Source organism: Sorex fumeus, unplaced genomic scaffold (assembly GCF_029834395.1).
Source record: "Sorex fumeus unplaced genomic scaffold, SorFum_2.1 ptg000063l, whole genome shotgun sequence".
NCBI classification, from domain to species: Eukaryota; Metazoa; Chordata; class Mammalia; order Eulipotyphla; family Soricidae; genus Sorex; species Sorex fumeus.
The window spans coordinates 83812149-83839001 of NW_026606120.1; the positions used below are offsets into that span (position 1 = coordinate 83812149).

Below are 26853 nucleotides of genomic sequence, written 5' to 3' on the forward strand. Positions count from 1 at the left end.
TCATTCTCTTCGCCCAAATCTCCAGATTGCCAAGAAGACGCCCCCTCCCCATCACCACCCTGCTCTCTTTGAAAGCCACCAGAGGCTTCCTCGAGTCTAACAGCCTCGTGTTTTCTTTCTTTCTTTCTTTCTTTCTTTCTTTCTTTCTTTCTTTCTTTCTTTCTTTCTTTCCCTTCCTTCCTTCCTTCCTTCCTTCCTTCCTTCTTTCCTTCCTTCCTTCCTTATTTTTGCTTTTTGGTCACACTCAGTGATGCTCAGGGGTTACTCCTGGCTCTGCTCTCAGGAATCATTCCTGGCAGTGCTCAGGGGACCATATGGGATGCTGGGGATCGAACCTGGGTCAGCTGCATGCAAGGCAAACACCCTACCCGCTGTACTATAGCTCCAGCTCCAGCCTCATGTTTCTTGCCAGTGCATTTGCTTAGCAATTCATATTCCACACATAAAATCATCCAGGATCTGTTCTTCACGTTCTCATTTTCTTTCTCTGAGCATGCCTCACCTCAGGAGCCCTCCATGCTGTCCTGCGGGGCCAGCTGGCCTCTGCTCCCCGGTGCAGGGATGTCCCACTGAGCGGAGACTGTGGCGGCTTTATCTTGATGGCCGTTTAGGTGGATTCCGTGGCTTGGCCTCTGAGTGCTGCCGCTAAAGGTTTTTCTTGGGTCCAGAATTTCTGGTGTTACTCCTTATGAACCATATAAATTCAGATTTGATTTGAATTGGTCTGGGGCCACATCTAACTCTGTCCTTGTAGGACCATGGGGTGTCAGGGATTGATTGGGGCTTCCTGTGTGCAAACCATGGGCTTCTTCCCATTTGCGTTCTCTTTGATCGTAAATTCGGGTGTTTCTTTAATATGTCTGTTTTGGTGTGTGTGTGTGTGTGTGTGTGTGTGTGTGTGTGTGTGTGTGTGTGTGTGTGGTCACATCCAGCAGTGCTCAGGGAACCTTGTGCTGCTGGGGATTGAGCCCAGCTTTTTTGCATGACCCAACTCCTGTGCCCAACAGTATATTAGGAACGATACCATTTAATTCTGCTTTTTATTCTGCTTATTTAGTTCCCATTTGCAACTTGCTATTAAAAAAGCTTTCATATTCAATCTGGCTTCTTGTTTCTGTATTTGCCCTTTTTTGTTTACCTTTGGGCCATATCCAGAAGTGCTCAGGAGTTGCTCCTCATGGAGCTTGGGACCATAAGTGGTGCCTGGGATTGAACGAGGTCGGCCACAGGCATGGAAGGTGCTCTGCCCACTGTACTCTCCAGCCCTTTTCTTTATGACGGGGCCTCCCGAGTGAGGCTTAGGTGTCCTGGTGGCCCCTTTCTGTAATTCTCATCAAACCGGGTTGGTGTTTCTTTGCCAGGGCCTGCAGAGGGGGTGCAGCCCTGACTCCTTGGAGCTGGGGATGACCCGGAGTATGGGTGTACTTGGTCACTCCAGGGATGCATTCAGAAAGGCTCAGGGGCTCTATGTGGTGCCAAGGATGAACTGGGCCTCAGCTGCATGCAAGACATATGCTTTCACCCCTGTACTGTCTTTCTGGCCCCCCAGTGAGAATTTTAAAAAATAAAGGGGGGGGCTGGAGAGATAGCACAGTGGGTAGGGCGTTTGCCTTGTATGTGGTCTACCTGGGTTCGATCCCCAGCATCCCATATGGTCCCCTGAGCACCTCCAGGAGTAACTCCTGAGTGCAGAGCCATGAGTAAACACTGATCATCGCTGGGTGTGGCCCAAAAAGCAACAAATAAATAAATAAATATAATAAAGGGAGGGCCGAAGTGATAGTACAGTGGGTAGCACAATTGTCTTGCATGTGGCCAATCCAGGCTCCATTTTGGCCATTCCATATGATCCCCCAAGCACCGCCAGGAGTGATTCCTAAGCGCAGAGCTAGGAGTAACTCTGGAGCATCACCGGGTGTGACCTCAAAAAGTGAAGGGGAAAAAAAAAACACCAACCCCAAACAAACAAACAAACAAAAGAAATAAAAGAAACATTTTCAGTACCTTTCCCCTCCCCCACCACCAGTTTCTCCAGCAGCACTCAGGGACTCCAGGGCCATTTCTAGAGATATTGGACCAACTGGGCTTGCAGGTTTGTCTGAGGCTGTGATGCTGCTATGGCTCCGTGGGGAGTGGAGACCACCTATGCCACGCCACAGTGCTCAGGGACCCCCCAGGGCTATCCTTGCAGTGTGTGGCAATTGTGTGGAGCCAGGAGTCAAATCCAGGTTCCATGCACACCCAGCAGTGGCAACCCTGCCCCCTCCGGCCCCCTCCTTCCTTTGGCATTTGGGGATCATGCTTTCCCTGACAAATATTAGGAAAACTTCAACTGGGTTCCTCGATAGTCTCCATGTAAACTCTACTATGATTTATTTATTTTTTTAATGTAGGACTACTGCTGTTTATTCAGCCATTGATTAAGCTTATTGAATTGGGCATGAACTCCACATCACTGTTTTTTTTTTATTCAGAATGCTAATTTTATTATTTTTTAAAATTATTATTTTTCTGATCACCGTGAGATACAGTTACAAAGCTTTTCTGTTTGAGTTTCAGTCATACAATGATCGATCACCCAACCGTCCACCCGTGCATATCCTCCACTACCAAGGTCCCCAGTATTCCCCCCCATCCCCCTGCCTCTATGGCAGCCGATCTCCTTCATACTCTCTTTTGTATTGCTTGTTCTGAATAGCATAAGATGCCGCACGGCAGCTCTCATGGCCTTGTGCTACTGGAATTCTAAAATTTTTTACATAATTGGGGTCTGGAGAAATCTCTGCAGCGCTCTGCTCCATGGGAGACTCTTTTGTGTGTCTCTGGATCATGGCCATTAAGGAGCTTAAGTAGCAGCCAGAAGCAGTTTGTGGGTGTGACCTCCAGGGTCCCATGGGGACAGGAGGATGAGAGGAACCGGCCCATCCCCTATCCCTTGGGGCCTGGAGTTAAACTCTACTATGATTTGACTATCCCTCCCCCTCCAGATTAATCACTACCAAGATTTCTGTAGCGAAACGCCAGTTTGCAGCATGAACTGTGTGAGCCATGCCTTGGCATGAAGGATCCCGTCTTCTCTCCCCCAGCTATCCCGGGGGGGCGGGGGTGGATGGCCATGGATGGGGTGCTTCTCATTCATGCGTCTGAGACAGCCATTGGGGCGTGGGGAGTGAGAGGCTTCAATGGTGGCTGCAGGTCTTCATACCCTCCAGAGCACAAGGTCTGAGCACGCTCATCCAGGCAGAGAGTGAGGACCTGGGTCGGGGGGCCAAGCCCTGGGGTTGGCATTAGAACTTTCACAGAGCTGATATTCCCCCCACCACAGCTTGGGTAAAGAGCTGAAGAACCCCACCATCCATGAGGGTCTGGAACACCATTGGCAGCATTATTTCCTCAGCTCCCCAAGAAAACACCGTCCTGGCAGAGGTTTTTTTTTTTTTTTTTTTTTTTTGCTTTTTGGGTCACACCCGGCAATGCACAGGGGTTACTCCTGGTTCATGCACTCAGAAATTACTCCTGGTGGTGCTCAGGGGACCACATGGGATGCTGGGAACCGAACCCAGGTCGGCCGCATGCAAGGCAAACATCCTACCCGCTGTGCTATCGCTCTAGCCCGTTTTTGTTTTTTTTTAAATTCAGTCACGGTCCGGTGACGGTCCTCCCGTTGTTCATCGATTTTCTTGAGCAGGCCCAGTAACGTCTCCATCGTGAGACTTGTTACTGTGTTTGGCATATCGAATACGTCACGGGTAGCCTGCCAGGCTTTGCCTTGCAGGCGAGATACTCTCAGTAGCTTGCCAGGCTCTCCGAGAGGGGCGGAGGAATTGAACTCAGGTCAGCCATGTTGGCTGTGTGTAAGGCAAACGCCCTACCTGCTGTGCTATCGCTCCAGCCCCTATTTTTTTTTAATTAATAAAAAATTACTTTGGTCATACCTGGCAGGGCTCAGGGCTTACACCTGTCCCGATACTCAGGGATCGCGCCTGGCAGGACTCAGAGTTCCATATGGGAGGCCAGGAATCGAATCCGGGCCGGCCACATGCGAGGCCAGCAATCTCTCCGGCTCCTCCTGGCAGTTCTAACCGTCCCCTTGTCTTGTTTATATTTTAGGAAGCCGCTACCATCGGGGCTCGGAGACCCGGTACGGGGCAGCTGGGGCTTCTGGCATGGTCGGCCAGGTGTGCTGCAGATGTGAGACTCTGGGCACTTTGACCTGAACACGGAGGCGCCCTCTGATTTGCTGCTGTGGACATTGAGTGTGGCCGCTGCCCGCCTCCCTACAGAACCGCAGTGGGAGGAAGAGAGACGCCGGCCCACCAGCTTCCTGAGGCTCTGACGTTGGGATCCTAGATGGCGGAGGCTTGTTCACGGAGCCTGCCACCACCCCAGTAGCTGCCACCTGCACCTGGGTCCCCGCTGCTGCCTGCCAGACGTCTGGCTTCCAAGGGCGGCAGCTGGCCGCGCTCCAGCTGTGCTCTGCTCGCTGCAAGACGGCAGCAAGGACCCACCCTTTCCCGTCATGGCCTGGCTTACTCTCAAGATTGTGTTGTTGGGGGGCACTTTCTTGGGGTGTCTTTATCCCCTGGTGGATTTTTGCTTCCCGGAAAACACAACAAGACCAGCCCCGAATTTCGTGATCATCTTAGCTGATGACCTAGGGTGGGGGGACCTGGGAGCCTACGGGGCCGAGACCGGGGCCACGGCACACCTGGACCGCTTGGCCACAGAAGGGATGAGGTGAGTCTGAGAGCGGGCAGGCAGCTGACACCTTGGGGACTCTCCGCCCTGATTCTCCTGCGGGGGGAGCGGCCCGGGCAGAAACGTGGGTTCACTTGTTCAGCCTCACTGTCAGCTGGGAACGTTGTCATGTGATACCAACACAGACTCCTGCGGTCACCTCCCATCTCTGCACGCCCCATCCTGTCTGTCACACTTCCTGTGCGTGTGGCAGGAGCGGGGAGGACCAAAGGCTTTGCCAGGAAAATCCTTCTTCCGAGGCTGGAGAGAGAATACTGGGGGGAGGCCGGATGCTTGCCTTGCCTGCAGGTGACCCGGGTTTGATCCCTGAGCTCAGAGTCAGGAGTAAGAACTGAACACTGTCAGGTGCGGCCCCAGGCCCAGCCCCCCCTCCCCCAAGAGAAATGGGCATCCTTATGCTATGCTCAGAGGTCTGTGGCCTGGAAGAGACGGGCCCGGGGATGAAGTGGGTGACACAGGACAGCTTGCAGCTGGGAGCTTTGGATACTCAGAGAGTAGTGGGTGGAAGCTTGGGGTGGGGCGTAGGGGGTGAGATGTGTGTGGGGGGTGGGGAATGTCCAGGGCAGTGTCTGTTGAAAGCCTCTGTGAGGGGCTGGAGCGATAGCACAAGCAGGTAGGGTGTTCTGCCTTGCACGCAGTCGACCTGGGTTTGATTTTCAGCATCCCATCTGGTCCCCTGAGCACCGCCAGGAGTAATTCCTGAGTGCAGAGCCAGGAGTAAGCCCTGGGCATCGCCGAATGTGACCCAAAAAGCAAAAAAGAAAGAAAGCCTCTATGAGTGAGCAAAATGCTCCCCGAGGCACAGGGACCCTCAGTGGGCACCTGGGGGTCAGGGTCCCTGGAAGCACTTAACTCCAAAAGGCCCCCTGCCCCCGAAGTTGAAGGTGTGTGAGTTGGAAGGGACTGAACTGCTGATGCTTGTTTGGCTATAGAAAAGAGGATGGGGGGTGGGGAGGAGGTTGTATCAGAGCTTCCAGACCCGGGGGTTCTCTTCATGGGCCTGTGGGCTCAGCTCCCGGCCGTGCTGGGTGGGGCTACATCTAGACATCACAACTGTCTCGAGACCTTGGATGACGCTGGCAGCCCCTTTGGCTTTATCATGGGGGATTGTTTAATCATCTGACCTCACGTCAACCAACCCATGTTCATCTGAGACTTCAACCCCCCCCCCCGCCCCCCCCCCCACACACACACCAGTTCATGTTTGTCTGGAACCAATACATGTTTGTCTGGGACCTCAGATTCCCTCAATTCATGTTCATCTGGAAACTCAGAGCCCCCAATCATGTTCTTTGGGACCTCACAGAATGTGACCTTCTTTGCAAATAGGGCCTGTGCTGGTGTACTCAGCCATAGATATGAATGCCCCCCCCCTCCCACCACCACCACTCGATTTAGTGGGGGACTCCCAAATCCATAACCAGTGTCCTCAGAGAGGAGAAGAGGCCGTTGAAGATGGAGGCGGAGTTGGAGGCAAAGGCTCTACTAGCCAGGACCCCCCTAAGCATGGCCAGCAACCCCGAGAGGCAGCCCTGAGACTTCTCAGCATCTTCCAGAAGAATCCACCCCTGATAGCATTTTCCTGAGGGCTCACAGCCCCCTGGACCGCGAGAGTCTGTTTCTGTCCTGTGAGCCACCCTCAGGGCTCGCGCTGTGGGGAAAGTGGCGCCTCCTCTTCTAGCTCAACTCTCCCCTCTGCTTCCGTGCTCCCCGCCTGGCGCTTTGTGGACATTTCCTAAATCTCGCCTGACTCATAAACGAGTCGCAGCAGCGCACGGTGCCCGTGGAGAGTCGCGCCATGGACTAGAGCGATAGTCCAGAGGATAAGGCACTTGCTTCGCACGCAGCCAACTTGGGTTCGATCCCTGGCAGTGAACAAACAAAAAAGTCACCCCACACTTCCCCTGGGGGCATGGAGCGGGAGGTGGGGTGGGGGTGGGGGACTTGTTCCGAGCAGAGGCTGGATCCTGAGAGAGAAGCAGGTTGCCACATGCTCTCGCTTTTGTTTCAGTGGCTGGAGGGAGATTAGGGGCCACGGGAGCGGGAGCGGGTGCTGCCTTCCCGCGAGCTGTCGCCCCTCCCAGGGGGCAAAAGGGGAACCTGGGGGGAGGCTCAGCTGGGGGGAGGCTCTCCCTCGGGGAGAGACGCTCTGTGGGACCTCAAGGACAGTGGCCGGGCCGGGGCAGAGAGCAGGCTTTCGGGAGACTGTGACTCACCCTCGCTGCCAGCGGGGGACCCTCCGCTCTACCTCACACTCCTCTCTAGGAGTGGCTGTGTTGGCGACCGATGTCTGCCAAGGAGGGGGCTGACGGCAACCCAGATGGGCCCCTGGACAGCCACGGAGTGCGTGGGGCCGCTCCCGGAAATGTGGAGGGTGGGAGACGGTGGCAGCCCTGGGCATGCCCGGGTTTTCCGATGCTTACACCCAACCTCTGCCGTGTGTGTGTGTGTGTGTGTGTGTGTGTGTGTCTGTGTCTGTGTGTCTGTGTGTCTGTGTGTCTGTGTGTCTGTCTCTGTGTTTGTGTCTGTGTGTCTGCGTGTGTCTGTATGTCTATGTGTTGTGTCTGTGTGTGTCTGTGTCTGTGTGTGTCTGTCACTTGATCACTTGATCACTTGACTTCCCGTTAGTCGTCGATTTGCTCGAGCAGGCGCCAGTAACGTCTCCATTTGTCCCTGTCGCATGCTAGTGTAGCCCAATGGCATCTGTTCGCTCCGGGAACATGAAGGGCCTCATACCGATCGTTCATGATCTTGACGAAGAAGTCTGACCATCTGGAAGGTGGGCGGCCACGCGGTCTTTTGACATCCCGTGGAATCCAGTCGGTAACAGCTCTAGTCCAGTGGTCGTCTTTAAATCTCATTACGTGACCAGCCCATCTGATTTTCGACACCTTGGCAAATGAGACAGCGTCCCTGATTCTTGATCGTCGACGGATGTCAGAACTCTGGATTCTTTCTCTCATTTGAGTGAAACGTGATATTCCAAGCATAGCTCTTTCTATTCTTCTTTGGGAGACCTGAATAGCGTTCTCATCTTGTTTGCGTAGGGCCCAGGTCTCTGAGGCATATGTTAATGCAGGAAGAACAGTGGAATCAAAGAGATGTGCCCGGAGCTGGAGGTTCTTCATCCTCTTAGCTATGTCTTCGACGTTCTTGAAGGCGTTCCAAGCCGCTCTCTTCCTCCTGCGCAGCTCGGGTGGCAGGTCATTTGTCATGTTGACCTCTCGACCTAGGTACACATAGCTGTTGCATTCGGAGATGGTCGTTCCATTGAGAGCGAATGGGGCGTCAGGAACAAGGCTGTTTCTCATAAACATTGTCTTCGTAAGATTCAGCTGTAGTCCTACCTTTCCACACTCACGGTCAAAGTCGGCCAGCATTTGTGCCGCTTGGCTGATGTTTGGTGTTATTAAAACAATGTCATCAGCAAAGCGGAGGTGGTGTAGTTGCCGACCATCTATCTTCACTCCCATTCCTTCCCATTCCAGTCGTCGCATGATGTTCTCGAGGGTGGCACTGAAGAGTTTCGGTGAAATGGTATCACCCTGCCGCACCCCTCTCTTGATATCAACGATCACTTCTTTGTAGAATGGTGAGATCCTGGTAGTGAATCCGCAATACAGCTCACGGAGGATCCTGATGTATTGGGCTTGAATGCCCTGATTGGCTAGGGCTTCAATGACCGCTTCCGTCTCAACAGAATCAAAGGCCTTCTTTAAATCAATGAACGTTAAACAGAGCGGCATCTTGAACTCCCGAGAAACCTCAATGAGCTTGGTTATCGTGTGGATATGGTCGATGGTGCTGAATCCTTTGCGGAACCCTGCTTGCTCTCATGGTTGTCCTTCATTTAGTGTTCTGCCAATCCTATTTAGGATGACTCGAGTGAACAACTTGTAGATGACAGACAATAGGCAGATCGGGCGATAGTTGCCAATGTCATGGATGTCTCCCTTCTTGAACAGTAGTACGGTCCTGCTGGTTTTCCATTGGGACGGAACCTTGCATTCAGACAGGTAGCGAGTGAAGAGCCGAGCCAGTGTATTGATGAGTACTGACGGCAGGTTCTTCAGGTGTTCAGGTCTGACCTTGTCTGGGCCGGGTGCTGTTTGTTTCTTTACCCATGAAATGGTGTGTCAGATTTCGGAAGGAAGAACGTTGGGAACGACATATCCATCCTGTGGAATTTGGTATGTCGGCAAGTGGACATGGCTATCAAAGAGATTTGAGTAGAAGTCATGGATAATCTTCTCCATTGCTGTTCTGGAGGATGTGATGGATCCATCAGGACGTCGGAGGGCAGTCATCTTGGTCTTGTAGTTGGCGAAGGACAGGCGGGTGTTACGAATACTTTTCCCGGCTTCTGCCGCATCTACCAGTACTTCTGCTCTTCTCTCTTTGAGGTCTTCCTTGATCACATCTCTGCACTGCTTTGCGAGCTCGGACGTTAGCTTGCGGTTGCCTGAGGCATGCGCCAAACCATGCTGGCGAATTAGCTCAAGAGTTTTCGAAGATAGGCGATTTTTTGTGGCTATCTCTCCCTTGGCGTTCCTCGCACATTCATGGAGGTGCTGAACCAGTCGATCGTATTCCTCGCCAATGTTGTCAACAATGGCATCTTCCCATGTTGCCGCAATAGTACCAAAGAGTTCCCAGTTGGTGGTCATTCTGAGAGTTCTCTTTTTGAACTTTGCAGCCCTTTCTCCCTGTGAAGTTGAATTTTGCACGAAGGAGACGGTGGTCTGATCCCGTTCGAAATTTTGGGACAACAGCGACATCAGTCAGGCAAAACCGTCGATTGAATATGATGTGGTCTATTTCGTTGTGGAATCGTCCACCGGGAGACTCCCATGTCCATCGTTTAGATTCTGCCTTCTGGAACTGTGAGTTACCATGAATGGTCTTGGTTGACATGATGAACTCAGACAGTCTCTCACCCTGTTCGTTCCATTCTAGGCCATGGGTCCCGATGTGAAGTTCTTCAGCTGATCTTCTCGGTCCTATCTTGGCATTAAAATCACCCACAATGATCTTGTAGAAGGTGTGGTCTTCTTTATATAACTTCTCCAGCTCCATGTAGAACTTCTCGATTTCTCTTTCATCATAATGAGATGTTGGTGCGTAGACAACGAAGATAGAAACTGCAGGCAGTGAGCCACATCTATTCAAATGTAAACGTCCGATTCGGGTTGTTAGGCATTCGAATGAATCAATGCTCTTGGCCAAGTTTGTGTTGACAGGGACACCGACGCCTCCGACACCTCTTTTATCGAATGTTCCGAGGAACAGTCCTTCTCCAGTGTCGAAAATGTCATGGTGAGATTCGTGCCTTCTTGTCTCGGTCAGACCAATGATGTCGTATTTGATCATTCGCACTTGTACCATCAGGTCCTCGATGGATGCATCTGATGCTAGCGTACGTGCATTGAAAGTACAGACGATCATTTTTGTCTTCCTTCGTTGTGGCAGCCTACGTCGGCCTTGAGATTTTGTCAGCCTCTCCTTTCTCATCCTTCTCAGTGCTGCCATGTCGGTGAAGCCTTCAGGGTCAGGTGAATGAGACCAGTTGTAGTTACTGGTTTTGGCATATCGAATACACAACGGATAGCTTGCCAGGCTCTTCTGTGCGGGCGGAATACTCTCGGTAGTATGCCAAGTAATACTCTTGGTGTGTCTGTCATTGTGTCTATATGTGTGTGTGTCTGTCTCTGTGTATGTGTGTGTATCTGTGTGTGTCTCTGTGTGTGTGTATCTGTGTGTGTGTCTGTGAGAGAGAGGGACAGAGAGGGAGGTAGGGAGAGAGAGAGGGAGAGAGAGAAAGAGAGAGAGAGAGAGAGGATACCTTCCTCTTGGAGGTGGGATTTGAGACCCACACCCCAAACCAGTCTGAACTCACCACAACTTGCTTACATCTGCAGAGACCCTCTTTTCAAATCTGGTCACATTCACGGTACAAACCAGGACACCAGCCAACCCACTGCCCCCAGTTATCCAATATCCTCCTTTTCTATTTTGTGGGGGTGGGGCCCACACCTGGCGGTGCTTGGGGGCTTCTCCCAGCTCTGTGCTCAGGGTGGCATCTAGCAGTGCTGCAGGACCCCGAGGTGCTGGGGATCACGCCCACATCTTCCGCATGCAAAGCCTGTGTTCCAGCCCTTGGAGCCGTGTCTCTGCTTCTCACACTGGCTGGAACTGCTCTCAGCGTAGCCCACATGTGACACCGCAGAGGTAGAGCTTGGAGCCAGAGAGGATTTCAGTCCTGTCTGTGTGACTCTGGATAAGGGACACCCCACTCCCCTTTGGGTTCTTTTTTTCTTTTTAGGTCATACCCAGTGATGCTCAGGGGTTACTCCTGGCTCTGCATTCAGGGATTACTCCTGGCAGTGCTCAGGGGACCATATGGGATGCCAAGTAATCAAACCCAGGTCGGCCTCATGCAAGGCGAACACCCTACTCTCTGCCCCTCCGCCCCAGGTTTGGGGTTTTGCTTTCCTCTAGGAGGAGTCAGTGGGAACAGCCACCCTTCCCTCCTTGGAAGTCACGAGTGCTTAACCTACTCATCCACATTCTCCATGAATGTGTGACCTACGACAGACATATATTTGCGAGGGGCTCTCGGAAGAAAAATCCATTTGAATGTGAGGCGTCAACGCTGCTGGCTGACAGGGACAAGGGACACGTGACAGAGGAGGGGTGGAATCCGTGCTGCTCCCTCTGCAGACCCTTCTTGAACCAAACACGACAGCTGCCACCAACCTCGCTCTGCCGTGGGTTTGTAAGGTGCCAGCCCTGGGAATTACCCTGTTTAGTGCCTATCACCACAAGCTGTTTCCCTTCCTTCCCAGATAAGGAAATCTAGGTCAAGGACCTCACCCAGAGAGAGAGAGAGAGAGAGAGAGGTGCTTGGTGAGGGGCCAACAGTCAAGCTTCTTTTTGGAGAATGAGGTGCCCCTCCTGGCCCCACCAGCTTTGCCAAGGAGGCCGTGGAAGAGCAGGAGATTAGCCTCTGTGCACTTGCCCTCTTTCCGGGCCGGACAAAGGATCTCTGTGCCGACCAGGTGTAAGGGACAACCTGAGTAATGCGGTTTGGACGCCACTCATTGCCAAAGTTGATGTAATTCCTGCAGGGGTGGGGGGGGGCGGGGGGGGTGTCGGCTGAGCTGCTGAGCCTGGATGCGGCTTGTGGCCTCACCCTTCCTCTCCCGCTCTCCCCTGCGGCTTTCAGCCTCACCCCGCGTTTCCCCCTGCCTCTCCAGCCCATTTTCCCGACGGTCCTGCTCCCCTTCTCTCCTGCCCTGACTCTCTCCCCTGCACCCCTGCCCTGAGTGTGGCCTTGTGGCTTCCCCACTGCCCACCTGCCCCCCAACACTGCAAGGGTGGCTCCCTGCAGGACCATCCTTGCTAGGGAGGCCTAAAGGCCTGACTGCAGCTGGCCCAGGGCATATTGCTTCCGGAAGCTCTTGTTCTCGAAGCTTTAGGGCTCTAGGATACCTTCACGGATGGTTGGAAGCTTGCGGGCTCGCCACCACCTGGGATGTGGAACCGGCCCGCCGGGGCCTGTTGCTGACCAGCTCTGGGTCACTGGGACTTTCCCCCTTTATTTTGAGGGGGGGGATCACTCCTTTTGGTCCTCAGGGGACGACATGGTGCTGAGATGCACCCCAGGACTCCAAAGTGGAGAGCGTGTGCTCCAGCCCTCATTCTGAGCTTCTTCCTGGCCCACTGAGCGCCCTTCTCAATTTTGTGAGGCCTCAGTTAGTTTGTCTTCAAAATGGGTCAGGAATAACCCCCCTGAGGGCCAGAGCTATAGTACAGCGGGCAAGGCGTTTGCCTTGCATGAGGTGGACCTGGATTTGATCTCCGGCATTCCATATGGCCCCGTGAGTACTGCCAGGAGTCATTCTTGAGTGCAGAGTCAGGAGTAACCCCTGAGCATCGCTGGCTGTGACCCCAAAAGCAAAAAATTAAAAATAAAAAGACACACAAACGACTCTAGAAAAGGAAGAGTGAGATAGAGAGAGAGAGAGAGAGAGAGAGAGAGAGAGAGAGAGAGAGATAGCCCCTGCGTCACAGAGACCTTTGGGGGCGTGGGCAGCACATGTGGCAATGCTCTGGGCTTGCTCCTGGCTCTGTGCTCAGGGATCAGTCCTGGTGGTACCGGGGAGGGCGTGGGAAAGGACCAGATGGGACCAGATGGGATCTGAATTCAAACTTTGGACGTCTGCATGCAAGGCAAGTGCCTTACTCCTGTACTGTCAGGCCCACAGAGGTTTTTGTTTTTGTTTCTTTTTTTGAGACACACCTGACTGGGCTCAGGGCTTAATCCTGGCTCTGCACGCAGGAATTACTCCTAGAGGGGACCTTATGGGATGGTGGGAATTGAACCCAGGGTGGCTGCCTGCAAGGCAAGTGCCCTCCCCCGAGTGGTACTATTACTATCTGGCCCTCACAGAGACCTTTTTTTTTCCTTCTTCTTTTATTTGCCTTTTGGGTCAAACCCAGCGATGCACAGGGGTTATTCCTGGCTCATGCACTCAGGAATTACTCCTGGCGGTGCTCAGGGGACCATATGGGAAGCTGGGGATTGAACCCGGGTCGGCCGCATGCAAGGCAAATGCCCTCCCTGCTGTGCTATTGCTCCAGCCCCACGCAGAGGCCTTTAGAAGAGGAAGAGCCTGCAGCCTACTGAGTAGGTAGGGAAGGAGGGACGGGGAGAGCTGGCCATGGTGTTGCACTTGTGATCACGACATTTTAGCTCTTATTTTTTCTTGGCACCCTTACTGTCTCCCGCCGGAAGGTGAGGAGACCCCTTTGCTCTGCTTCCAGAGTGACCAGCTGCCCGTGTCCTCGCCCCGCCCTTCCCCAAGCAGACCTGTGTTCTCACAAATCCCTTGATTCTGCCCCTTCTGACGTCCTGTCCCCAGGCTACCCTCAGCAGTCCCTTCCACTTCCCTGCACTTTTCCTGTTTTTATTTACATGGGCCCTGCCCAGGGCCACCAGGCCTTCGATTGAGGCCTGGGGCTAACGGTGGTACTGAGATCTGATGGCCCCTTGGGGGCTGTCTGGGCCACACTCAACAGTGTGGAGGGGTCCGGAGGATGCATTCACCACCAGGGCTGAAACCTAGGGCCTCTGCAAGCTGGTTCCCCTGGTCCTGGCTGGTTTTATTTTCCAGGCTGGTCCTGGGGATGCAGTTCACCACTTTGGTGGATGGACAGGGCCATGGTGGTGTCATCACTGTTGCAAAGTAGAAGGAATCCTTGGGGCTGGGCGCTTAAAGCAGAATTTTCAGTGTCTTGGTGTGTGTGTGTGTGTGTGTGTGTGTGTGTGTGTGTGTGTGTGTGTGTGTGTGTATGTAAAAGGAGGCATCTGTTTTCAGCCCTGCGATGTCCATTCAATTAAAGAAGAAATAGAGAATTGGAGGAAAGACAGAGATTTCAAGGAACCCTGAAGGAGTGCATGGCCCTGAGCTCAGTGGCAGTAGCTCAGGTCAAAGGGCATTCGCATCACCCCTCATACGGGTTGGGGGGGGGGGGGTGGAAACTGAGACAGAGATTTGAGCCGCGCTCTGACTCTGACAGTTCACTCTCTGACACACGGACAGGATATCTCCTCTTGCAGATTCTCCAGATTAAACAGAATGATACCAAAATGTGTGTATGAAGTAAAAAACAAAACAAAACAAAAAACTGCTGCATGAAAAGAGAAACGTATGCATGTGGGCATGTAGACATAACTTAGCAGGCCGGGGGCTCGTGCTCGGCACGCAGAGGGCTGGAGTTTCATTCCCAGCACTGCCTGGCACAGCCCTGAGTCTTGCCTGTGCCGGGAGTGGCCGCTATAGGACAGCTGAACCTCCTCCCTTTGGAAGGCACTGAGTGTCCAGCAGCTCAGCTGGGCCCAGAGAGAGGGCCCTTTCCTGGCCCGGAGTCCATTCTCACCGTCCCCAAATAAAGAGAACTGGGCTGGGGCTGGAGTGATAGCACAGCAGGGATGGCATTTGCCTTGCATGCGGTCCACCCAGGTTCAATCCCTGGCATCCTATATGGTCTCCCAAGCACCTCCAGGAGTAATTCCTGAGTGCAGAGCCAGGAGTAACCCCTGAGCATCGCTGGGTGTGACGCAAAAAAATAAAATTAAAATTAAAATAAATAAAGAGAACTGGGGTCGTGTGCCTGCCCGGGGGGCGGGGGGGGGCGTGGCTCCAGCTTCCTGGGTGCTCCTACAGTAGCCAGGAGGGCAAAGGCCGGTGCAGGGGGCTGCAGATGGTTCTGCTCTGCCCAGGGATGTAGAGGTGGACAAATGGTCCTGTCCAGGGGCTCCCTGAGATGCCCTGGAATGCTTTAAAGGTCCTATTGTCTTGCACCCGTGCAGATCCTTGTTCGACTGTAAGGGTGTACGGTAAAGGGGGAAATCTCCAGGGATCCCAGGAAACAGCAGTCAGAAACCTTTTGTTTTTTTTTTCCCTTTGGCTTTTTGGGTCACACCCAGCAATGCACAGGGGTTACTCCTGGCCTTCCTCGCACTCAGAATCTCTCCTGGTGATGCTGGGGGACCCTGTGGGATACTGGGGATCGAACCCGGGTCAGTCACCCACGTACAAGACAAACGCCCTCCCCACTGTGCTGTTGCTCCGGCTGGGTCAGGAGCCTTTTATTCCTGCAAAAAGGCTCAGCAGAGAATGCCTGGGGTTCTGGGACGCGTATGGGCTGACACACGCGACAAGTTGGCTCTGGGCTGCTTTCTGAGCCCCTTGGCTCACCGAAGAGCATGTATGGGTGATCTCTACCCCCCAGCGGGCTTAGAGCAGCAGGCCCATTCACAGGAGGCGCGGGAAAGTGCCGGGCAGCTCCGGTTTCTCTCACACAAACTGGAAAAGGCCAAGGCCCGAGTTTATGAATGGAGGGTCTGGGAGCCGTCTTCCCCAGGAAAGGGGGGCAAGGCTTGGCATGTGGGAGCCCTGGGTGCGATTCCTGACCCCAAGTGGTGCCAAATGCAGCCGAGACTGCCCCCTGCTTCCACCTCCTTTCACCGCCTCCCCCCAAATTATGAATGGAACAAAGAGCGTTTTTATTCCGGTCACATAGCAATTTAGAGACTGGCCACAATAGACCTCACCCTCTATTTAAAATTCCTTATAAACGGAGGCTGGATCCGCTTAATTCCACAATGTTATGTGTCTCCAGGGCTCAGGGGCCCGAACACCCGTGATTTATGCGAGGGCAGCTTGCTTTGGTCTCTGTCTGGCTGCGTCTTAATTTGCGCTGATTTTCCTGGTAACAGGCTGCTGTAATGTCTGGCCCCGTGTCCCCAGCTTGGCTTTACAATATCTCCTCTGCCTTTAATTAGGACCCCTGTTGGTGGACCGGGCCCCAGCCTGCCCGGCTCGATTTGGTGTGTGTGGGGGGGTAGGTTGGGGGGGAAACAAAGGCAGCTTTCCAAAGAGCAAGATCATTTGATTGCTTGTTAATTAGGCTCGCCAAAGGGAGACAGAGGCTGGGAGGGGGGGAAAGGGTGACCCCTAGGTCAGTTTATCTGTGTGGGGTGCTCCTTCTTAATTATGCGTGTGTGTGTGTGTGTGTGTGTGTGTGTGTGTGTGTGTGTGTGTGTGTGTTTGGGGCGGGGGGGTGTTGGGAGGAGGCCGGTGTACAGTCAGGTCTTGCCAAAAACTTGGAATGAAAGGAAATTAGATTGTTTCTGAGAGTTAAGCTCTGAACTTGAACACACAGTGGGGGAGGAATTGAGCCCAGAAAACACCCGCTTAAGTGATTATGTGAGAAATGGACTCACGTGTTTGTTGTTTTTTTTTTTTCTCCTTCTTCTTCCAAGCAAACAAGCTGGGCTCCTCCAAGTTTCATTTATTTGTTTGGCGGATTCTGGGAGCTGCTACCATGCTCAGCCTCAGGCCTGGGCTGCGACTCTTTTTTTTTTTTTTTATCGACTCTCTGTGAGATAGACCCTTACAAAGCCATTCATGATTAGATTTCAGTCATACAGTGTTCCAACACTCATCCCTCCACCAGCGTACGTTTCCCAGCACCAGTGTGCCCAGGTTCCCGCCCATCACCCCCAGCCCCTCAGCCTGCCTCTATGGTTATCAAGAAAATCCCTTACCTACTTTTAACCCTCCGATCTGGTCCAGTGTGATCATTCCCAGCTGTTATTATCATACTGGTCTCTTCTCTACTGGACTGCAACTCTTAAACCCTGCATCACGGGTTAGAAAAACGACAGGCGGGGAAGGGATGCAAAAGCCACAAAGCGGCCACAGCAGGAATGATGGGCTTAGTGCAGTCAAAGAGAAACCTTGCACGCGAGGGTCCTTAGAGACCATCTGGGGAGCCTGGGAGGTGATGCAGGGGTGGAGGGGCTGGCCTTGTGTGCCACCAGACCCTACTGCCACCTCGAGCACTGCACAATAATATCAGTCAGGCCTGGCTTTATGGGCATGTGGCATGTGTGGACACGTCAGCCCATTGGTGTCATGCTCAGCTGTCGCCATCTTGACATGCTAAGTTACTTGAGGCCAGCTTCATCCCCAGTCCCACCCCTGTCCCCCCCACTGCCTCCTTTCTTTTCTCCTGGGTACCACACCTTGTGCAGCTGCTTATGTCATGGCAGATAAAGAGTAAAGAGAGCCTCAACAAGTGCCCCACTCAGACCTACAAATTCAAACCAGGAGGCATCCAGGGGCAAGAGGAGCTCATGATGTAATGTGGGAGAAGTGCCTGGATGTCAGGAAGTGCCTGGATAACAGGAAATACCTGGATAACAGGAAGTGCCCAGATGACAGGAAGTGCTTCCTGGGCATTGGTCATGAGAGTCATGGAATTTGTTTTAAGGGGATATTTAGAAGGCATGTGAACTTGGAGAGGCCTTCAGCTTTAACTTCAGGAGGAGAACAGAAAATGCTGTGTGAAAAGGACTGTCTGGGTGAAAATGTAAGAGCAACGAGCTAGTTGACTTGGAATTGTGTGTGTGTGTGTGTGTGTGTGTGTGTGTGTTGGGGGGATGGTGACCATGCCAGGTGGTACTCAGGGCTTACTCCTGGCTCTGTTCTCAGAGATCACTCTGGTAGCACCATATGGGGTGCCAGCAATTGAAATGGGGTTGTGGGGTTGACTGCCAGTCAGATAAACGCCCTCACTGCTGAACTATTGCTCTAGCCCCTGACCTGAATTCTAAGGATGGGCATTGCCACGGTCCTGAATTTTAGTCACTGTGTTTACAGGGGCTTTGAGAGAGAGAAAACCCGTGTCTAGGGTTTTTCCAGGCACCCTGAAATTGGGGTTAGGAAGGTTGCAGGCCCCCACAGGACTGGACTGAGGGAGTCTGGGAAGGGGGTGGACACGGAGCAGGGGACCCCTCACTCCCTGGGACTACCAGGAGGCCTCATCTAGCCTGCGTGGGTCTGGCAGTGGGGTGGGGTCAGGACTCCCTCCTGCCTTATCCCAGCCCTGTCCCGTGATGGCGTTCCAGCTGCCCTGCAAGCATGTGACTTCCAGGCCAGGCTGGCAATGCTGGAAAATCGTAAGACTTGATGCCCACCCCGGTGATGCCTCCTGGTGTGACTTTGAAAAATGGTACCTGGGACCGAGCCTGGCACTGCATCCTAAGGGCGCAGGCCATTAGCTGGATTCTTTCTTTATTTTTTAAAAAATCTTTTTGGGTCACACCTGGCAATGCATAGGAGTTACTCCTGGCTCTGCACTCAGGAATCACTCCTGGTGGTGCTTGGGGGACCATATGGGATGCTGGGAATCGAACCCAGGTTGGCCGCAGTAAGGCAAAAGCTCTACCTGCTGTGTTATCGCTCCAGCCCCTTTAGCTGGATTCTTGTGTGTTGACCCCTGGGTGCTCTCTGGCTCTGAAGACTTTGTGAATGAACCAGTGAGGGTCGGGCGCACAGGGACTTGGGGGTGTCCTGCTGAAGGACCCCTCCTCCAGACTTAGCCCTCTCTCTCACAAGTTGGTGGCTGGGGGCTGCAGGCCTCTGGGCCATGCTGCCATTCCTTACCACATTGGTTGACTCAGATACTTGATGTGTATATCTTGGGGTTACATTTGACAGTGCTGAGGGGTCACTCCCAGCAGTGACCATGCAGGGTTGGGAATAAAACTGAGGCCTCCCGCCTCTGCTCTGCCGTTGACCTGTCTCTCCAGCGTGACTCTGGTGGACGCTGGGAGAGGGATGTATGCGAGATCCCAGGCGGCCCCCTCCCCTGTCTCGCCTCTGACGGGGTTGGGGGCCATTAGCTCAGAAGGAACGGCAGCAAAACCTGAATTCCCTCCTCTGGCTTGCCCAGGCCAGTGCTCCCTGCCTCAGTTTCCCCATTTGTTACGCAATTCTTCCAGAAGCACGTGGAAGACTGTGGTGAGGCTGACATTACAGGCCACGGACCGGGCAGGAATATGACAACTCTAAAAAATGGAAGCACCCGATAAGGACATCTGTACCAGCCACTGGGACAAGCCCGGCTGTCTCTTCACTTCCTTGTTTTTGGAGTAAAGACATGAAATGCTGACTCAGCCCCCAAGTTCGAGATGGGCCTCTGTCTCCTCTGAAGGCCCGGCTATGTGCGCATTCCCGTGGAAGGGCTGGTCAGGGCAGCAGCCTTGAGCGCTGCTGCTTCCTGGAGGAAGTGGCATCTTTGATCTGCCAGTGCGGCCAGGCCCATGTGCACTCAACAGCCAGTACTTCCGCAATATGCCTCAGGGACTTTTCACAGTCATTTGAATGAAACCCGTTTACTCTATTTTGGCCTCCCAATTCCAGCTTCAAGGGCCCAGGACCACTTGGGGAAGGAAATACCTGGCCAGCCAACCAGCTTGGCCTGTCCACGAGAGGCGTGAGGATGTGGCGCTGCTTTGACCCTTGGTTGCTGCTGACCACAGGGCTACTGCTGGCCACACCCTGCGGTCCTGGGAGACCATGTGGTCTGGGGATCAAGCATGCCAGCTGCATGTGGGCCAGCTGTCTCTCTTGCTCCCGCCGGAATCCCTGGAAACAATGAGAGAGCAGCCAGCCCAGGTGGCCAACAGGTTGGAAGAGGGCCACCGTGTTGGACCCCGGCTACCAGCCTGCACGGGGTGACTCCCACACCCAGTCCGGGTGTGACCACTTAGGAGCTGCGGCTATCATCTCTTGGGGCGACAGGGAAATTTTATTTATTTATTTATTTGCTTTTTTCGGGGGGCATCACACCCGGTGGTGCACAGGCTCTGCACTCAGGAATGACTCCTGGCAGTGTTTGGGGGACCATATGGGATGCTGGGAGTCGAACCCAGGTTGGCTCTGTGCAAGGCAAATGCCCCACCCTCTGTGCTATCACCCCAGTGACAGAGAAATTTTAATGAGGAATTCAAACCAAAGGCTCTTCGGATTAAGGATGCTGAGAGTGGGGTCTAGGGAGGTCGATGGAGCTCAAGGGGCTGGAATATATGATCTGCAGATGGGAATCCTAGGTTTGATCCGCAATACCTCATGGTCCCCTGAGCACTGTTCTAGGAGTAGCTCCCAGCCCCTCCGGGTGTGACCCCAAGCCCAACATATGTCAGCGGTGTGACCTTGGGTTAATGATGGTGCCCTCTGATCTTCCCGTGTCTTTTTTTTTTTTTTGCTTTTTTGGGGGGTCATCCCTGGCGATGATGCACAGGGGTTACTCCTGGCTCATGCACTCAGGAATTACTCCTGGCGGTGCTCGGGGGGACCATCTGGGATGCTGGGAATCAAATCCGGGTCAGTCATGTGCAAGGCAAACGCGCCCTATCCGCTGTGCTATCGCTCCAGCCCCTGATCTTCCCTTTTCTTCCTGTCCCCAGACTGGGGCCATTTTTCCTTTTTCCCTTTTCCATGCTTTTCCTGGCACCGGAGTGGACGTTGAGCTAGGGACTGGGTTCCGGGGGTCGAGGTGGTCCCATCGCTTTATTTTTCCCGCAGGTTTGTGGATTTCCACGCGGCTGCCTCCACCTGCTCCCCCTCCCGCGCCTCCCTGCTCACTGGCCGGCTGGGCATACGCAACGGAGTCACGCACAACTTCGCGGTCACCTCAGTAGGGGGCCTTCCGCTCAACGAGACCACGCTGGCCGAGGTGCTGCAGGGCGCTGGCTACATCACCGGGATGATCGGTAATGCACGGGCCCCAGTCCGGATCTGCGCACCATCCCCCTCTATGCCCCCAGCCTGGCGCCACGTGTCTTGGCCTGGACCTTCACGCCCCCAGCCTGGGTCATTGTCTCCCCTGACTTGGGCCCCCCATCCTCCTGGCTTCAACCTTCATTTCCTTGAGCTTGTCTCTCACTTCCCTCTACCTGAACCCTCCACTTCCCACTGTACCCAGTCTGTTATCCGCTTGGTGTCCACGCAGTCCCAATGAGCTGCCACATCTACTCTCTCATTTGTTTTTATCTTTTTCTTTTTTTTTTTCTTTTTGGGTCACACCCGGCGATGCTCAGGGGTTACTCCTGGCTTGGCACTCAGGAATTACTCCTGGCGGTGCTCAAGGGACCCTATGGAATGCCGGGGATTGAACCCAGGTTGGCTGCATGTAAGGCAAATGCCCTCACCACTGTGCTATCACTCTGGCCCTCACTTGTTTTTCTTTTCTCCCCTCCCCTCCTCCACTTTTTAGGTCACACCCAGCCATGTTCAGGACTTACTCCTGGCTCTGCACTCAGGAATTACTCCTGGGGGTGCTCGGGGAGATCATATGGGATGCTGGGACTCGAACCCGGTTTGGCCATCTGCCAAGCAAATGCTCTCCCCGCTGTCCCGTCGCTCCCGTTTCTTTCTGGGCAACTTCAGAAGGGTTCCAGCTCTCAGGCAGTGGCACAGCCCAGGAGGCTTGCATGGGCGCAGCCTCTGGACGCTGCGTCCGTTTGTCTGCTCTGCGGGGCTCGTGACGTGGCGGCTGGTGCTGGTGCTTGCCTCCAGATGCCATGTACTGCCCCTCCAGCCCTGCCCGCTAAGGTCTAATCCAAAGAGGGAGAGAAGAAGGGATGCAGATTCTTCCTCAAATCCTTTGCTCATGCTTCCAGTGACTGGGCTGGTTTACCTGGGCACCGTGTGGGAAAAATAAATGGGCACAGGAGTCCAGTGACAGACTGACACAGACTGACCTGGATCGCCCAAACTCTGGACAGACTGAGCACTTGTTCTTTTTCTTCCTCCCTCCCTTCCTCTCTCTCTCTCTTTCTCTCTATCTCTCCCTTTCTCCCTCCCTATTTTCACTGTTTTTCTCTCCTCCTCTCACCCTCCTTTTTCTCTCTCCCTTTTCCTCTCCTTTTCTCTCCTTCCTCTCTCTTTCCCTCTCCCTCTCTTCCTCTCTCTCAGCTCCTCCCCCTCCCTCTCTCTCTCCCTTTCCCTCCCTCTTTTTCCCTTTCTCTCTCCCTCTCTCACCCTCCTTTCTTTCTCCCTCTCTCTCTCTTTCTCTCCCTCCTTCTCTCTCTTTCCCTCTCCCTTTCTTCCTCTCTCTCACCCCCTCTCTCCCTCCTTTCTCTCTCTTCCTCTCTTTCCCTTTTTCTCTCTTTCTTTCTTTCCCTCTCCCCCCCCCTTTCTCTCTCTCTTTCTTCACACCTGGCTGTTTTCAGGGCTTACTCCTGCCCCCGTGCTCAGGGTTCACCCCTGCTAGTGTTCAGGAGACCATAGGTGGTTCCGGAGATCAAATCCAGGTCAGCTGTGTGCCAGGCAAATGTCTTCCCGTGGTGCTATCTCTCGGGACCCCAGACTGCGTTCTCCTGGCGGGATAAGTGGGGGCCTTGGCACAGCATTAGTGCACGTTTGTGTGTGCCCCCTCTGCTGTGCGGAAAACATCAAGCTCAGCACTGGATATCCAGGAGAGAACACCGAGCTTCACCGGGTGGCGAGGAGGCTGGTTCAATATTGGCTCCACCTGGAGTGGGTGGGGCTTGGCTCTGCACACGTCCAGGTAGCCCAGCCCTGCTCCACGGCTTCTGGATGGCCTCCCCTCCAGAGAACACATGCAGGGTGCATGTGTGCATGTATGTACGTTGGGGTGTGTGTGTGTGTGCCTGCGTGCGTACGTGTGTGTGTGTGTGTGTGTTTCCAAGAGCTGAGCCAAATAGGCTCCCTGCCACCCTGCCCCCCAGGACCAGCAGCCAGGGAGGGCAGCGAAGGTCTCTATGGAGCTGTTTCCTGTACCCCAGCAGTCCTGATCACCTGTTGGAGATGGTCTGCTTCTCCACACGTCAAACCTTTGGGCTGGAGTGATAGTACCTAGTACCTGGGTAAGGCTCATTGGCTTGTAGCTGACCCTGCTTTGATCCCTGGGACCCCAGAGGACCAAGCCCTGCCAGGAGTGATCTTTGATAACAGAGCCAGGAGTAAGCCCTGAGCATCGCCCGGTGTGGCCCAACCAAAGAAAAACAAACGAAAAGATCAGACTTAAGCAAGCAGGCACTTCCTTTCTGTCCCAGGAGAGCAAGACCCATCAGTAGGAGGAAAGACAGGAAGATCTAAGGCTCTTGGAAAAACAAAAACAAAAACTAAACCCCACAAACTGTGATGTGAGTGGACAGGAGAATGTGCAGTGCCAGTGTAATAGGCACAGCCTGTGAAGCGCGAGGACTCTAACCTCCAGGACGTCTTGGCATGGAGTGTTGGTAATCAGTGGTCAGGGCGAAAGTATGTTCCAAAGTCATTCCTGATAGCAAACCCGCATTTGTATTTCCATCACACAAGTCTGTTCTGTTGCAGTTTGAAAGTTTTGTGCTCTGGTGAAGAGATGCAAACAGAATGTATTGTTCGCTTTCTTCCTTCCCCTCCCTTTCTCCCTACCCAGAGGAGCAATTCGTTTAACAGCACGGATTGGGAAACTGCTTCAGGGACTGAGAATCTTTTCTGCTGGATTTCCCCAGGGCACTGACAGCCAGGGCTGGAAGGGGCTGGCTGAGGGTGGGGTCCTTTGCTGGGGTTGGCTTGCACCTGCCTTTCCTTCTTTAAGCCTTTCCCTGCAAGTGGTCTGTCCCTTACACTGTCCCCAGAGTTGTCTTGAAGCCTGCCCCCTTGTTGAGATGGTGAAGTTCAGGAACCATCCTGTCTGTAATACGGTCCTGCTGTGGCTTCTCATTTGCATCTGTGCTCAAGATCCCTTACCCGGTTTGCTCTTCCTGTTACTGTATCTTTCCGTCGAGGGAATGTTGCATATTTATTATAAGTGGGGGTGTGTGTGATTTAATCGAATGTTACATATGTATGTAACAAGAAAGGCAGTCACCAAAAGGAGCAACACTGACATGTTTTCTTTCACTCAACTGCACCAGTGGTCTATCTTGGCTACAGGCATTTCTCTCTCTCTCTCTCTCTCTCTCTCTCTCTTTATTTTATTTTTTACTTTTTGGGTCACACCCAGGGATGCACAGGGGTTACTCCTGACTCATGCACTTAGGAATTACTCCTGGCGGTGCTCAGGGAACGCTATGGGATGCTGGGAATCGAATCCAGTTCAGCTGCATGCAAGGCAAACACCCTACCCCTGTGCTATCGCTCCAGCCCCCTCCTTTTATAATTAAAAAAGAATTTTTTAAATTAAATCACTGTGTGATCGATGGTTACAAAATTGTCCATGATTGGATTTCAGTCAAACAATGTTCCAACCCCAATCCCTTCACCAGTGTAACATTTCCCCCCATCAATGTCCAGTTTCCCTCCTTCCACCGCCCCACTTGTCTCTGTTTTATTTGATTGGCGGTGGGGGGAGGGGCTTCGGGCCACATCCCGTGATGTTCCGGACTTCCTCTTGGCTCTGTACTCAGAGATCACTTCCCGTGGGACTCTGGGGACCCTCTGTGGTGCTGGGGATCGAATCAGAGCCAGTTGCGAACAATACAAGTGCTCTCATGCTGCACTCTCTCTCCAATCCTGGGTCTTTTTCTTTAGAAGATAGTTTGACTCAGTGGTAGAGCATGTGAATTGCACCTCTGAGGACGGCCGTGGGGGCAAACGAGAGAAAGCTAGCTGGTCAAAGAGTTTGGCACCATTTCACTGAGTCCCACGTAAAACCGTCTCCCTGGCCCTGCTCCTCTGGTGACCCACTTCATTAGCGCCTTTGTGCTTGTTGATGCTGCCACAGTTGAGATCTGGGGGCCAATTCTTTTCTTTGTCTTCCCCACCCTCTGTCTAGTGGGCAATTTCCAAGTAATCTCTTTGGGCTGGAGCAGTAGCACAGCGGGTAGGGCATTTGCCTTGCACGCGGCCAACCCGGGTTCGATTCCTCCACCCCTCTCAGAGAGCCTGGCAAGCTACCGAGAATATCCCGCCTGCACAGCAGAGCCTGGCAAGCTCCCTGTGGTATATTCGATATGCCAAAAAATAGTAACAAGTCTCACAATGGAGACGTTACTGGTACCTGCTCGAGCAAATCGATGAACAACGGAAGGACAGTGCTACAGTGTGCTTTTTCCCTCCTCGGAGTGGAATGAACTGGTTAGAGAGTTCCCATGTCCCCAGGGCCGTTGGCACCCAAAGCCTCCCACAGAACAGTCTGGAGGCAGGAGGGAGCTGACCCGACCACAGCTGTGGTTCTTTTTTTGTTCTTTGGACCACACCCAGCGATGCTCAGGATTTACTCCTGGCTCTGCACTCAGGGATCACTCCCAATGGGGCTCTGGGGACCTGTTGCGGTGTTGGGGATTTGATCCTGGTATTAGGGAAGTCTGATGGAGAAACAGGCACAGGCACTTAAGAGATTAGAGGGAGAAATAGCTTTAGCTATGCAGGCGGACTTAACCTGGCTCTCACCAAAACGGATGGAGCCATGGTTCGTGCAGAGCTCATGAAGGTTAAGTGCGGGAAATGCCATTTCTATGGGAACAGTTTTCTTCTTCTTTTTTTTTTCCCTTTATTGTATTTTATTTTTTTTTAAAGTTGTAGATTTACAATTTTTTGTGTTTTGGTTTCAATTATACAATGATCAGATACCCATCCCTCCACCAGTGCCCATTTTCCACCACCATGGATAATATCCCTCCCACCCCCATCCCCCCATCCCCCCTGTCTCTGTGGCAGGGCAATCCCCTGTGTTCTCTCTCTCCTTTTGGGTGTTGTGGTCTGCAAAAGAGGCATTGAGTGGCAAACATGTTCAGTCCATAGTCTACTTTCGACATGCATCTCCCCTCCTGGGAGGATCCTCCAAACATCCTTTATTTGGTGCTCCCTTCTCTATCTGAACTGCCCTTTCCTCTAGGATACCCGGCTGGCCTCTAAGTTATGGAGTAATCCTCCTGGTGCTGATCTCAGCTATTGTTGGGTATTAATCTCATACTTTGTTACTTTATATCCCCCAGATGAATGCAATCTTTCTATGTCTATCCCTCTCTTTCTGACTCATTTCACTTAGCATGATACTTTCCATATTGTACCACTTGTATGTAAATTTCATGACTTCATCTTTTCTAAGAGCTACATAGTACTCCATTGTGTAGATGTACCAAAGTTTCTTTAACCAGTCATCTGTTCTTGGGCACTCAGGTTTCTTCCAGTTTCTGGCTATTGTAAAGAGTGCTGCAATGAACAAACAAGTGCAGATGTCACTTCGACTATACATTTTTGCCTCTCTGGGATATATTCCCAGGAGTGGTATTGCTGGGTCAAATGGGAGCTCAATTTCTAATTTTTTGAGAATCGTCCATACTGTTTTCCAGAAGGGCTGAACCAGTGGACATTCCCACCAACAGTGAAGGAGTGTCCCTTTCTCGCCACATCCACGCCAGCATCGGTTGCTTTTGTTCTTTTGAATGTGGGCTAGTCTCTGAGGTGTGAGATGGTATCTCATTGTGGTTTTGATCTGCATCTCCCTGATGATTAATGATGTAGAGCATTTTCTCATGTGCTTTTTTGCCATTTGGACTTCTTCTTTGAGAAAGTTTCTGGGAACAGTTTTCTTCTTATTCGACGGACCCAAGGGTGGCTAATAGGTGTAATGCTTAGTTCAATCAGGGATTGATATATTCTGTTTTAAGTTCCCTCTAGGGGCTGGAGAGACAGTATAGGTTGACAGGCGTTCGCCTTGCACATGGCAGGCCCCCGTTCAATCCCATATGGTCCTCAGAGCATCACTAAGAGTAATTCCTGAGTG

At 52.9% G+C, this 26853-nt stretch overlaps 1 protein-coding gene across 1 annotated transcript in view; it reads left to right on the forward strand.

Annotated features, from left to right (window-relative positions):
• ARSG (arylsulfatase G) overlaps positions 1 to 26853 on the forward strand; it is a 75994-nt gene that overhangs the window by 10842 nt on the left and 38299 nt on the right. Inside the window, exons 2-3 of the mRNA XM_056127921.1 lie at positions 4111 to 4737; positions 20700 to 20887. Coding sequence (XP_055983896.1) covers positions 4520 to 4737; positions 20700 to 20887 — 406 coding nt within the window. The 5' untranslated portion in view covers positions 4111 to 4519. The remainder of the gene's footprint in view (positions 1 to 4110; positions 4738 to 20699; positions 20888 to 26853) is intronic.